The sequence below is a fragment of the Cariama cristata genome, unplaced genomic scaffold, assembly GCF_000690535.1.
Source record: "Cariama cristata isolate BGI_N322 unplaced genomic scaffold, ASM69053v1 scaffold37658, whole genome shotgun sequence".
In the NCBI taxonomy this organism is placed as follows: domain Eukaryota; kingdom Metazoa; phylum Chordata; class Aves; order Cariamiformes; family Cariamidae; genus Cariama; species Cariama cristata.
This window is the reverse complement of record NW_009632371.1, coordinates 1-11,918: the sequence shown is the minus strand read 5'-3', so window position 1 is coordinate 11,918 and position 11,918 is coordinate 1. Positions and strand designations below refer to the sequence as shown.

Below are 11,918 nucleotides of genomic sequence, written 5' to 3'. Positions count from 1 at the left end.
GGCACTGAGAAGGTGATGTCGAGCATGTTTTGATTTGTGCTTTATTTAGGGCATACGGAGTCTGTGTTCAATGAACAGTACAGAGTCATATAATTGAATCTCATTTTAGTATATGATTCCATTTTTTGTTGTCAAACCTTTGTCTTATGTGATCTACCAACCACCGCCCTGTAACACACAGAGCCCAGTCACTCTGTTTTAATTCTTTGTTTTCAGGTGAACAATCAGAATAATGTTCAACATAAACCTGTTGGAGAACCTGAAGGTTTACATCAGCAGTCGACCTCCGCTTGTGGTCTTTATGATCAGTGTAAGCGCTATGGCAATAGCTTTTCTGACGCTGGGTTATTTCTTCAAAATCAAGGAGATCAAGTCACCAGAAATGACAGAGGTAGGTACAAAAAGTTCCTGAGCTAAACAGTGGGAATATTAATTGGAAAAACATGTCCAAAGCTACTGAGTTGGTTGGTTAGTTGTTTTTTCCCCCAAGAACCCTCTCATGGGAATGTGAAGAGTCCTATGGGAGATTATCTTCATTTATACTTGCCTCTAATTTCATAAGGAAAGAGGCTATTGGTATGAATGTTTGAATAGTCTTGTTTTATTTTGAGGATGAGGCCCAATCATCTGACATGGATCTTCCCTACTATGGCTAGAAGCCTTTCCTTTTCTTACTCTATTGTGTCAGCTAGATTGTTTGTGAAACTTACTATCTAGTAGTACTATTCTGTAATGAGGGAGACCTTGCTGGTAACCACTCGTACCCTGAGCATGGTGAGAACAGACCAAGTTAGTATTTTCCTTCTATAGTTTAAAAGAGGATATTCCGCTGCCGCACCGAGCAGCAGTCAGGCAGCGGCTGGGATTGAACACGTCTAACTTTTGTAAACAACTTGCGCCGTTGTTGAGATAGCCATGGTGGTGTTTGTGCTTGCTTTGTGAGCCATGTAATTTTTGTTAAATGGCTTGGAACTGCGGGCGGGATGGTGCATATCAAGATCTGCCCTGCTCTAGAGAAGTCAGTTAACTTGCTAATCTAGTTGAAATCTTCACCTTTGTTTTAAGGACTGGAATACTTTCCTCCTGAGGTTTAATGATTTGGACTTCTGTATATCTGAGAATGAAACCTTAAAGCATCTCATCAATGATACCACAACTCCAGAAAGTACCGTGACTAGTGGACAGGCGAGATCTTCTACACAGTCTCCACAGACTCTTGAGGACTCTGGTCCAATAAACATCTCTGTTATGATCACGCTGACGCTGGACCCACTCAGGCCATTTGGCGGATATTCTCGCAATGTCACACATCTAAGTTCCACAATTTTTGGACACCAAATTGGGCTCTCAGGTATGCAAGGCTTGACCTTTATAAATTTGAATGATAACTATATAATCAAATAAAAATTGACCAGCTTATTATTGGTGAGATAAATCTTTTGCTTAGAAGATACATGTTTTTCCAGTGAGTATATGTGTGATTATATTCCTATATAGAGAGCCCTTCTTCTTTGCTAGAAAAACTTTTCCCTGCATTCAGAATGGAAAAGAACCTGCAGGTTTGCCAAGATTAGGCTTTGCAGTTTTGCATGATTAACCTAATGATGATGGAAGATAATTTTTAAGCCAACAAAATTCCAAGCAGCAAAAGCTTCTACGGTGACTATCTTCAGTTCTATCTTGGTACATCTTCACATTGTTAACTCACATAGTAAAGGCATTAATGTATATACATTAGAGATCAGGTAGCATGTTGTCTAAAAAAAATAGTTTATCTAAAATGCGTACACGAATAAGCTTTAATATAGCAAACAGCAACAAAGATGGTTACAATTTCTGTGGTGTGAAGAGACTGATCTGCTATGTGGCTGCCCTGTCAGTAAGTTTTGGCAGGAGATTGTAGAAAATTAGTAGAAATTGGTAATGGAACCTCACTGAATTTTAGCTTTTAGCCAGGGTTGCATTTTGTAATAATGCCTGACGGTGTCTTGAACCTCAGAGATCTGTGAAGAGACATTTACCATAGCTGTAAGTCTATATTGCTGTATTTTATGTTGTTGTTATTTTGTTAATGCTTTAAGAGCTATCAAATGCGAGTTCCATTACCAGTAGCCTGGATTTATTCTCAGTATGAATATATCCACATGGAGTTAACGTACACTACTTAATCTGCAGTTCAATATCTGCTGGCACCTTTTTGTCTACACGAATATCTCCAATTTGAAAAGTAAGCATCAGAAAAAGCAAATGTGGAACAAAGTCTTTGGGAGGAGAAAGGCTAAAAGATCTGTGATTTTACTTTCTAATGAAGTTCTCTGAACATGCATGAATTCACTTATAAATAGTCAGTTTTTCATTTCTGAAAGGAGCCTAATGACCCCGCTTCTTCTGGAGGCAGGAGAGATTAGGAAGACCAGCAGCTGGGGATTCTGTAGTTTGGTTTTTGGTTTGTTTTTTAACTTTCTTTTTGCTCTCTTTGTTGACAGTAAAGATCCTGGATGACTTCAAAGGTACAGATTCAGGGTGGTGGTTGCTGCCTTAGTCATTTGCATGTTGTCTTTATCCTAGTGATTGTTGCTCAGATACTTTTGTGAATGAAAACCAGCTTTCCTTCTCTCTTTCTCAAAGGCAGAGAATCCCATGAGGAGATAAATATTACATTCACCCTGCCGGCTGCCTGGAATTCGGATGACTGTGTTCTTCATGGCCACTGCGAGCAGGTTGTGTTCACAACCTGCATGACTGTGACAGCAGCCAGCAATGTATTTCCTGTCACAGTGTAAGTGCATTTTAAACACTCCTTCATAGACTGGTTACTGGGTGATTAATTCCTCATGTTTTTACGTCCTGATGAACGTTACTGTTGACTGTGGAAATGATGTACCTGCCCTCCTTCCCCCACAGTAAAAACCTTGTCTTGAGACTTTTTTGCTGTCTTTTAGCAACGCTAGATTTTTCTGAGAATATTTTGAACTATAGCCCCTACCTGCCTTTCAACATGCTACCTGTGATTTAAACTTCGCTGGGAACAAAAGAATCTGTGAATATTTGAGAAAGATAGTCTATAATTTAGTTTCACTACCTGGTGTGAGAGCTAAGGCTTGACACCAAGATTCTTATCCTCTTCCCTGCTGAGGGATCACCATAAGCCGAATGCTGCTTTGCTACCATACCCCAGCAGGTACAGACCTTTCATCAAAGTAGTTTCCCTTTGTCTTCTCTAGCCTCTCTGACACTATTCAGTACAACCTGGAGAACCACCAGACAGATTCACATGACTGTGTGAAGCCTTATGAAAACCAGTGTTTTTCTAATTAAACTGTGGGATGTTGACTTACTGGAACAACATGCAGTTAAATTCTAATCTTAGTATAGGAATCATGTGGGTGTTTTTATACACCCTTTTGGTTAAGCTTTGGGTTTTGTTGTTGTTTTGGAAGGTCCAAACTAAAACCGTGTTTTATGCTGCCGTTGAGAAGACTGGGCTTGACTCAGTTCTAAGAGTTTGCCTTGCTGAACATGGAGAATGGCAATAGAGGTGCTAATTATTTCTGTTTTTCTGCAGTCAGCCACCACATTGTGTTCCTGAAACATACAGCAATGCAACACTTTGGTACAAGATCTTTACCACAGCGAGGGACTCTAATACAAAATATGCACAAGATTATAACCCTTTCTGGTGTTACAAAGGAGCAATCGGAAAAGTATATCATGCTTTAAATCCCAAACTAACTGTTATAGTTCCAGATGTAAGTGCTGTGGTATTTTTATATGTTATGTTAAATAAATGCTTAGCTCTGTTTAAATTGAATACGGTTCTGTTCATGTCCTAAAATAGTCATATTCAGTGCTGGTTTATTATGTAGTGCAAGGGTTGAAACAGAGTTGGGTATGCTTTACCCCTGGTGGGCATGATGGTCTTCATGTAATCTCCATGTGCCTCACAGCTTTTAATAACTAACATTTATATTTTGAAATCATTTGACAAAAGACACTGCCAGTATATAGGAAGAGATCTCTAGTACAGATTTTTAACATGAGGAATTTTTTGGCTCTTTGTGCCACAATTAGGAATCACTTTCATTACTATGCCAGCTGTGTAAAGGGGAAAAAGTTGATTTATGAAGTAATTTCTGTGTTGATCTGATAATTATTGTTTTAATATAAAATGCCAACTATTGGTGCATTGTCAGTAAATGGTTTTAATTCTCTGTGCAGGATGATCGCTCCCTAATAAACCTGCATCTCATGCATACCAGTTACTTTCTTTTTGTGATGGTGATTACGATGTTCTGCTATGCAGTTATTAAAGGCAGACCAAGCAAACTGAGGCAAAGCAATACAGAATTCTGCTCTGAAAAGGTGAGTCTGTGTAATAACAAAATATTGACTGTGATAAGAAAACAGAAAACCTCCTTTTTTACATAGTACAGACTGGTTTTTCTTATCTCTGGAGATGTAGATTTAATTCCCTTTCAGAGAGACATGGGTGTGTCATTGTGGACAGTACAGATGGGTGCTACAAAATACATATACGTGCTTTGTAGATCCTCAGAGTTAGATTTCTCTTCTACAGAAGTGGATTATTGCAGTTCAGTAAGTGCTGTAATGCAACTCTTCTGCCATAATTCTGGTGTTACTTGCACCGTATTGTATGAAGCATTGAATAGATGGCATTGAATAGTTTTATTTATTTTTTATCACAACAGACTGAAAACTGAATAAAACATGATACATAATTCTAATGGTTATTAATCAGAATTAAATTAAAACAATGACAAAGTTATTGAAACAGTCATTATTCAATACTGCATTGGAAACCTTACTTTTGAAGGATTAAATATGAATATATTTAATTGTGAAGTAGGAAGCTAATGTTGGCACCTTTTGATCTTAATGATACTTTGTAGTATAAGCTGTTCTGGGTTTTTTTTTTGTTTTTAATTGATTATGCTAAGTACAAAACATCTTCATACTTACTTTGATTTCCTTTCCAAGTTAGACTTTTCAAGGTCCTTTGAAAAGGCAAGGACAGATATGCCAGCTGCATGGAGATAAGTAATACCACTGTTATGGGATTAAGAATTTGACTTTTAATTAAATGTTTTTGTTTTCTTTTGTTTAGGTTGCTTTGTCAGAAGCATAATCCATCCTCTCCTTTTACTGAGAATGACTGAGAACCTTTTTTTACCCAGAATGGGTCTTAACACTCTGTGAATACATTATCTTGCAATGTTGGTTTATTCCAACCAAAGACATTTCAAGTGCCTGTAATTGATTTGTACATATTTATAAAAGTATATTCAGAATAGGTCAGATGATGCACTTGTTCCGCATTGTAGTGCGGCCGGAAACTTTCAGTCTTTACCTGTGGACATAGCCGAATGTTTGTGTAGATATGTTTAGTGATATGGCTACATATAGTCAGAGCAAGATATTTTTGTCTAGCTGCATCTGGGCAGGTTAAGATGCCTTTGCAAGTGTCTCAAACAAACCAACAGATCTTTGTTTTTTGCCCAATGATATGTACAGTGTGTTTGAAACAGTATGCACCTTTGATATAATACTGCATTTCCAAAGCCACCAATCTAGTACATGAATTAAATGTGTATTTGTGTGGCCTAATACTTTCTTCCATTTGCTCCTTGCTTGCAAGAAAAGATACCAACATTCTAGATTTTATTTGAAAAAAGAAATACATATTCACATTTTAATAGTGCTGTATTTAGGACAAACTTGTGCTTTTATTCATAGTAAAAAAACCTAAGAAGTGAAGTCCCATTTTAAAATGTTTCTTACTGAAAAGTACTAAGTTTGGTTTGTTTGTTTGGTTTTTTTTAATTTTTTTTTTTTCCCTTTGGCTTGCTGAGTGCCAGAGAACCAGTCAGCATAGAGACTATCTGGAAAGTTTTCCACTTGGCCTCCCATCCGCAGCCCTCAAACCAGGATTGTGCGTCTCTGCTGCAGAGCAGCTTTCTGTAAACTTTTTTTTTCCTAGAAAGTGAAACTTAATAAAAAGATGTATTGTATTAACAGCCTGTTGGGGCTCTGCACAGCCCTGGGCAAGTGCAAATAATGAAAGGAAAAAAAATCTCATAGTCTGTTACAGACCTTCACTTTGAGACTCTCCATCCGTCTCTGAAGGGCAGCTGAAAATGACACTTTTATTAGCTTTGACCCATTTCCATTTGATGCTGTCCACTCAGGGGAAAATGACAAGGAAAGGACATGGGCTGTTGTGATTAAGGTCAAAGAAACCACACAGTAAAACACATACTGTTCTGTCAGTCCATTCTTAAATCGGAGGTTTTATTCTGTGCATTTCTCCCTTTCTCATTCTGGCTTTTGCTCTTTCTTTCTGACTTCTTATTGAGTAGCCTCTTTAATTTTCAGGAGTCAGGGTTTTCCTGCAGATATTTCCACCGCTGCTTTTAAAATCTCACTCGTTGCCTTAATTCACTTTTCATCTTGTCTTTCAGCTTTGTTGTCAGGTAGTGTAACTGTCGATCTGCATACATACATATATGCTTTTTTTCCTCCTCCTTTCACTCTGCACAAAAGAAGAAACCCCAGTCAAAAATCTCAGAGTCTCAATTATGCTGGCATAAGATTCTTACTTTGTTACCTATAGACCCAACTGAATGGTACCCTACTGGTCTGTATGTATGGGACTTCAGTAAGTTCATGAGTCTTCAGAGCGTTTGAAGCAAAATGGTCACACTTCTCTTCAGAACATGTTTCCTTTATAGAATTTCAGTTACTTAAGTGGTATTAACTAACATGCATTTTTCTCCGGGCATGTTAAGGCAAAGCTTTAGAGATGGCCTAGTTTGAAGTCTAGGGATAAAATGAAGCTTCCAGTTTTCTCCTGATGCTGCTATGGGCCAATACTGCTTCACTGAAATGAATCGGTGAAGTCAAAACACGTAGACGGCTTCTCGTGAAAACTGTCCGAGCTGTTCCTAATTCACACGTACCCAGCCCTCTGCATTAATACTGACTTCTAGAGTTGCCTATGAGGGTGGCTTGATCTGGGGACCAAAGGCAGGAGTAGGAAATAGACTGAGGTGGTGTTGCAAGTTCTGGAAATACTTAGAAAATGCCCAACATAACATGACTCCTTTAAAAAAGCAAAGCCGAGTCCTTTGTTTCAGCAAATTAAAAATCAAACTCCAAATGTCTGAACTGGAATTTGATCTGTGGGGAAAACAGATATTTTTTTTTTTTTTTTAATCTGGTTTTGCTATTTGGTAATTAAAGGAGCCTGCTTTGCAACTTACACCCACTGTATTGAAGTACCTAGAAATACCAAGATTGTGACCCACAAATGCAAAAGGGAAAATGTTAAAGAGTTGTACTTTTTGGCCTTAGTTTATCCCTTTGCACCCCTGTATTGCAGCAGAGAGGTAAGGGTGTCCATCAGGTTGAAATGCTGTAATACTGAGGAATATTGGCATATTCCTAGGCGTAATGTACAAAAGTTAAATGCAGCCAAACAGAAGAGTAAAAACTTAATATTAAAGTTCAGATCATATTGATCTTTCCTTTTTTGTTTTCTTTTTCTTTTAAACTATGACTTGAATCAGTTTTGATTCTATTTGTACGTGTTTTCTTGTTCTTAGAAAGCTGCCATTTTCTTTTGCATTTTTCTTTGGCATTACATAGAGAATCTGAGCCTTGGTTTTCAACCCTCTGCAGGTGATTGTAGGGTTAAGATGGCTTTTTTGTTTTGTTTTGTTCTTACATTTCACTTGTCTTGTTGCATGATGGTTAATAGCTGATTTGGAAATGACATTTCTCTCCTAGATTAATTTTGTGTTTGTAAGATGTGCATATTGCTTTGCAGAATAAAAACAATGAAGTTTATTCTGTTGTCTTTATTTCTACTGCCCAGTGGCTGTGGAGGTTTTGTAAATCACCTGTGTTACATGGATCATCGGAGGAAATTAGTAGTGGAAGTCTGCAAGAGACTGGAATTTCAAACCCTTTGTGTACCTACAGTGCAGTGAGAACCTTACGTAGACTTTTTGTGGTTTATTATGGCTGGTGCCCATCATGAGAAATGCAGAATTTGGGACCTAGACCCATTTCTCCTGTTGCTGTTCCTTGATGATGATCATGCTTTCCACTACCTCCTCGCTACAAGTGCTGTGTAACTTACTCAGCTGAACCAAGAGCAGATGCTGAGTGTTTCAAAGTGCCTGCAGGTGGCTGGAGATGGTTGGAGGATCTATATGGATGGCTGTTGAAATTAAGATAATGTAACTTGTTAAATTCTAGCTCCAGTGACTGTACAGCTGGAACAAGTTGCACCTGCATGTTTTCAGTGCTTGAGAGAGTAGGAACAACATACTTCATTTTGCTCGTGGAAGCTTGTTAAAAGCTAGGCACTGTGTTATTTGACAAGTGCAAGAAGGCCAGCCTGTCTTGCTTCTCTGAAAAACAGACTTCAAAGCATCCAAATGGTGCCTATTCAAATCTGGTGGCGAATGAGAGCGTTGTTTAAAAGCAAATCTGTGACACATTGTTTTATAATTTTTACTGGGGAGAGTGACTCACAGAATTAGTAGAAAAAAGTGATTTTAATATAATTTTTACACATCCCCTCGGTCTGGCACTAGGAAGCGTGACTAGTTCTGAAATGTCTGCCCTGAAAGAGCATTAATGCCCTGTGTTAGCATGGTCTCAACTTTGAGGGAGCCTGTCCCTACTTTAGTTAGCAAAGTGGTCGTCTTTGGCCTCCGCTGGATTCTGTCCCTCAGCCAGCAAAGAAGAAGAGAAAGGCGGTCGGACACGTATTCACTTGTTTTCTGTTAAACAAACTCTCTTTCATAACTTGAGCAGCCACTATTTGGCAAGTGCACAGCTTTGTTGAATGAGTTTTATAGACGCGCAACTTCCTTGAAGAAAATCCTGTTTTCATAGCTCCTACTGCATAGAGTTACACTTGAGTAAACTTATAGGAGGATCTACGGTGAGTTCCCACTGGGGAAAAAGTACTTGGCAAATCAATATGTGATTGAATTAATTTTGTTCTAAAGTAAAGGTGAGCAACTTGCTGCCTGGAGTATTTCCAAAGCTTCCTAGATAGGGAAAGTCTTGCTGTAATGTAGTGACATAGCCTTAAGTCAGATTCTTTCAAGGCTCCCTCCTGGCTCTTGATAGTACGAGCAGCTTAAAACTATGCGTTTTAAGCAGGTGGTACAATGGTGGTGGTGGGGGAAAGGCTGTTTTAGTGATATTTCCAGGTGCTGGAAGGTTGAAAGGGTGGGGTGAGCAGAAGGGGTTCATTTGGTAACACTGTAATGAGTCTGTTTGCTCATAGTGGTAGTGTTTGTTAACAAACTAAAATAAGGGCAATGAAAAATCATGTAAAGCTTTCTCATCTGGAAAAAATGCACTCGCTGTGTTTGCAATCAGATTATATCTAACGTTAGCAGGCTGCTACAGATTGGGATGAGAAGTACCATCTGCCATCAGCGATGGCATTTTTTAATCGGGTGCTTTGTGCCAAATATTTTGGTATTACATGAAAGTATTGCTGAAAATCAGGAACAGCATCTGTCTTCTCACAGCAACGCCTTCTTTCTGCAAGCAAATTGCTTTAGCCTTCTTTTTGAAATAGAGTTTCAAAGAAATGTTCTCAAAAGTTCGTGTGAATGAGTGTGCTGGCAGCTGCTGAAATTTGGATTGTAAATTTTCCTTTTCCCTCCAGCACTAACCAAAACTTTGCTAGTGAGGAATTGCCTGGCAGAGGGAGAAAATAAATGTACCTAAAGGTAGAAACCCATGTTTCTGTTAAACTCCTGCAACTTCTTTTTCTGCTTTTAACCAGCTAACTCAATGACTTTCAAACTTTTGATTTCTGAGCCCCACAACTGTCCTCCTTGGAAGATCCCTGAGAAGTTGCACACACAAAGGTTCCTTTGTGGTATCCATTAACTGGGTTATCCTTTCTGTTAGCTTTTGCCAACCTTTCAGATGTAGCCTGGGGACCGACCTTGTGGTGTCTGTTAACCTGGGTTGAAAACAACTCACCTAAATCAGTAGCAGCAACGCTGAGAAGCAAGGTGCAAGCTGCTGGATTTGGATCTTCAGCACTGATGCTAAGCAGTGTCCCTGTCCCTCAGTGCACTGCACCAGCTCTCGGGGGATCTGGGCTCCTCGCTGTGTCCGGCTGGGTGACTCAGGTAGCTTGCTTTGTGTTTGCAGGTCTCAGTGTCTCCTTTATAAAGGGCTTTTACAGCTCTGCTAAGTGCTATGACCTTTACTGACAGAAGTAACTTATCCACAGCTAGAAAACGCATCCGATTGACCATGCTGCTACAGGGAGCAGGAGGTTATGTCCAAACCTGCAAGGCTTCCTAGCAGAACCAGTATTCCCTATTTACCTTTTGAAGGTGTTTCCTTACAGGATGTTAAACGTTTGGGACCTAAGAATAGATTTCCTTGTGGCATCTCTATTATTGTCTCCTTACAATGTGATTCTTGCACCCTGATGAAATAAAAACCAAGATTTAATCTGTAGCTACAAAAGAGTAGGGCAATCCATAGACCAGCTTTTTCGTAGACCTTATTAATGTTTGTGAATAAAACATTTCACAATACACTACATTGTCCTTTGAAAAGATCCCTTCTGGTAATGACCTCTATCTTCTAGCAAGAGGGGGCTTTACAGCAAGGAGGGCGGCAATATCCCCTCTGTAGTCTTGGTATAAATCACACCATGGAGCTGTTTTGTCTGGGGGAAAGGTTGAGAGCCCAGGAGCAACTCGGCTGAGGTGACCGAAAAGATGTGGGTAAACCCATTATGTCCTCGTACCCGTTTCACCCCAGAGCCTCGTATGAGCAAAACTCATCTTCTAGCAGGCACAAATGGGTAAGAAACGTGATTTTGTGGCCCATAGATGGGGCCGTGGCTGTGTGCATCTCCTCCCAGCACCACTCCCTGTGGCTCAGCACCCCAGGCAGGATTTTCACCCTGGACTTTAATTCTCTTTCCCCTGGACTCTTACCCTCTCCTTCCTTGCGCAGCTGGGGCCGGGTTACTGCCTGCTGCGTTGTGGAGGGTCCCAGGTGGGTGAATTCACTGTTTTGCAGAGTAACGAGCAATCTCACGCATGCGACCGAGGGAGAGCTGGTGGGGTTTTGCTCCGGCATTTAGCTGGAGCCAGGCGGGCTGGGAGGCCTGGCCCAGCAGAGCTGTGGGATGGAGCTCACAGGAGATGCTGATCACCCCTGATTGCTCCCCAGGAGATGCTGATCACCCCGATTGCTCCCCAGGAGATGCTGATCACCCCTGATTGCTCCCCAGCTGGGCGCGGGGAGGCTGTGGTTGTTTTTCCCTGCTGCTCCCCGGCTAGCGGGGTGACTTACCTCCCCGGGGGGATCCTGGAGAGGTATTTCAAGCAGTAAATTGATGGTTTGGGTGCAATGGCACGGTGTGGTATAACCACTTGGAAGTGAACAGGCTGCACTGGAGCTACTGGATTCCTCCGGCGTCGGTGAGTCCCTGGCTGCTTGGGGGGGTGAAGGGGTGTATCGCGTGGGGCTTTTGCTCTTGTGGGGCAAAACCGGGCTTCAGCGTGAGCTCCAATGGGTTTAGGAGACCACGGGCAGCGGGCGAAGGGTTTGTTATAGGGCATAGAGCAAAGGGGGTGGCTGAATGTGCCCCCGACCTTTGAGCGTCGCCCTCCTGAAAACCTGGTTGTGTTCGTTAAGGCTCAGGGAGGGAGCGAACAGTTTGAAAATGAAAATTTCTGAGGAAATCCTCAGTGAGATGGGAGCTAGCGCAGGTGACCTGAAAGAGCCTAGAAACAAGGAGAAACCGAGCGCTGATCTGGGCCAGGAAAAAGAAGTCTGAAACTCCTGCAAGCAAAATAATTTGTAGTACTGAGAGAAACTGAAAACTGTCAGCT

General features: G+C 40.7%; 1 protein-coding gene across 1 annotated transcript; it reads left to right on the top strand.

Moving 5' to 3' along the window:
- The first annotated feature begins 222 nt into the window (after positions 1–222).
- On the top strand, positions 223–5,733 carry TMEM248 (transmembrane protein 248). Its single transcript, XM_009706315.1, has 6 exons — positions 223–391; positions 1,066–1,351; positions 2,629–2,779; positions 3,566–3,749; positions 4,219–4,362; positions 5,126–5,733. Exons 1-6 carry the CDS (start codon positions 233–235, stop codon positions 5,144–5,146), a joined length of 945 nt encoding a protein of 314 aa, XP_009704617.1. The 5' UTR covers positions 223–232; the 3' UTR covers positions 5,147–5,733.
- Positions 5,734–11,918: the final 6,185 nt, after the last annotated feature.

Bases quoted from the DNA above. Each gene is read 5' to 3' on its own strand.
- TMEM248 (XM_009706315.1), top strand. From the start codon at position 233: ATGTTCAACATAAACCTGTTGGAGAACCTGAAGGTTTACATCAGCAGT. The intron at 1,352-2,628 runs GTATGCAAGGCT...TCTTTCTCAAAG, and splicing joins ACACCAAATTGGGCTCTCAG to GCAGAGAATCCCATGAGGAG. The intron at 2,780-3,565 runs GTAAGTGCATTT...GTTTTTCTGCAG, and splicing joins AATGTATTTCCTGTCACAGT to TCAGCCACCACATTGTGTTC.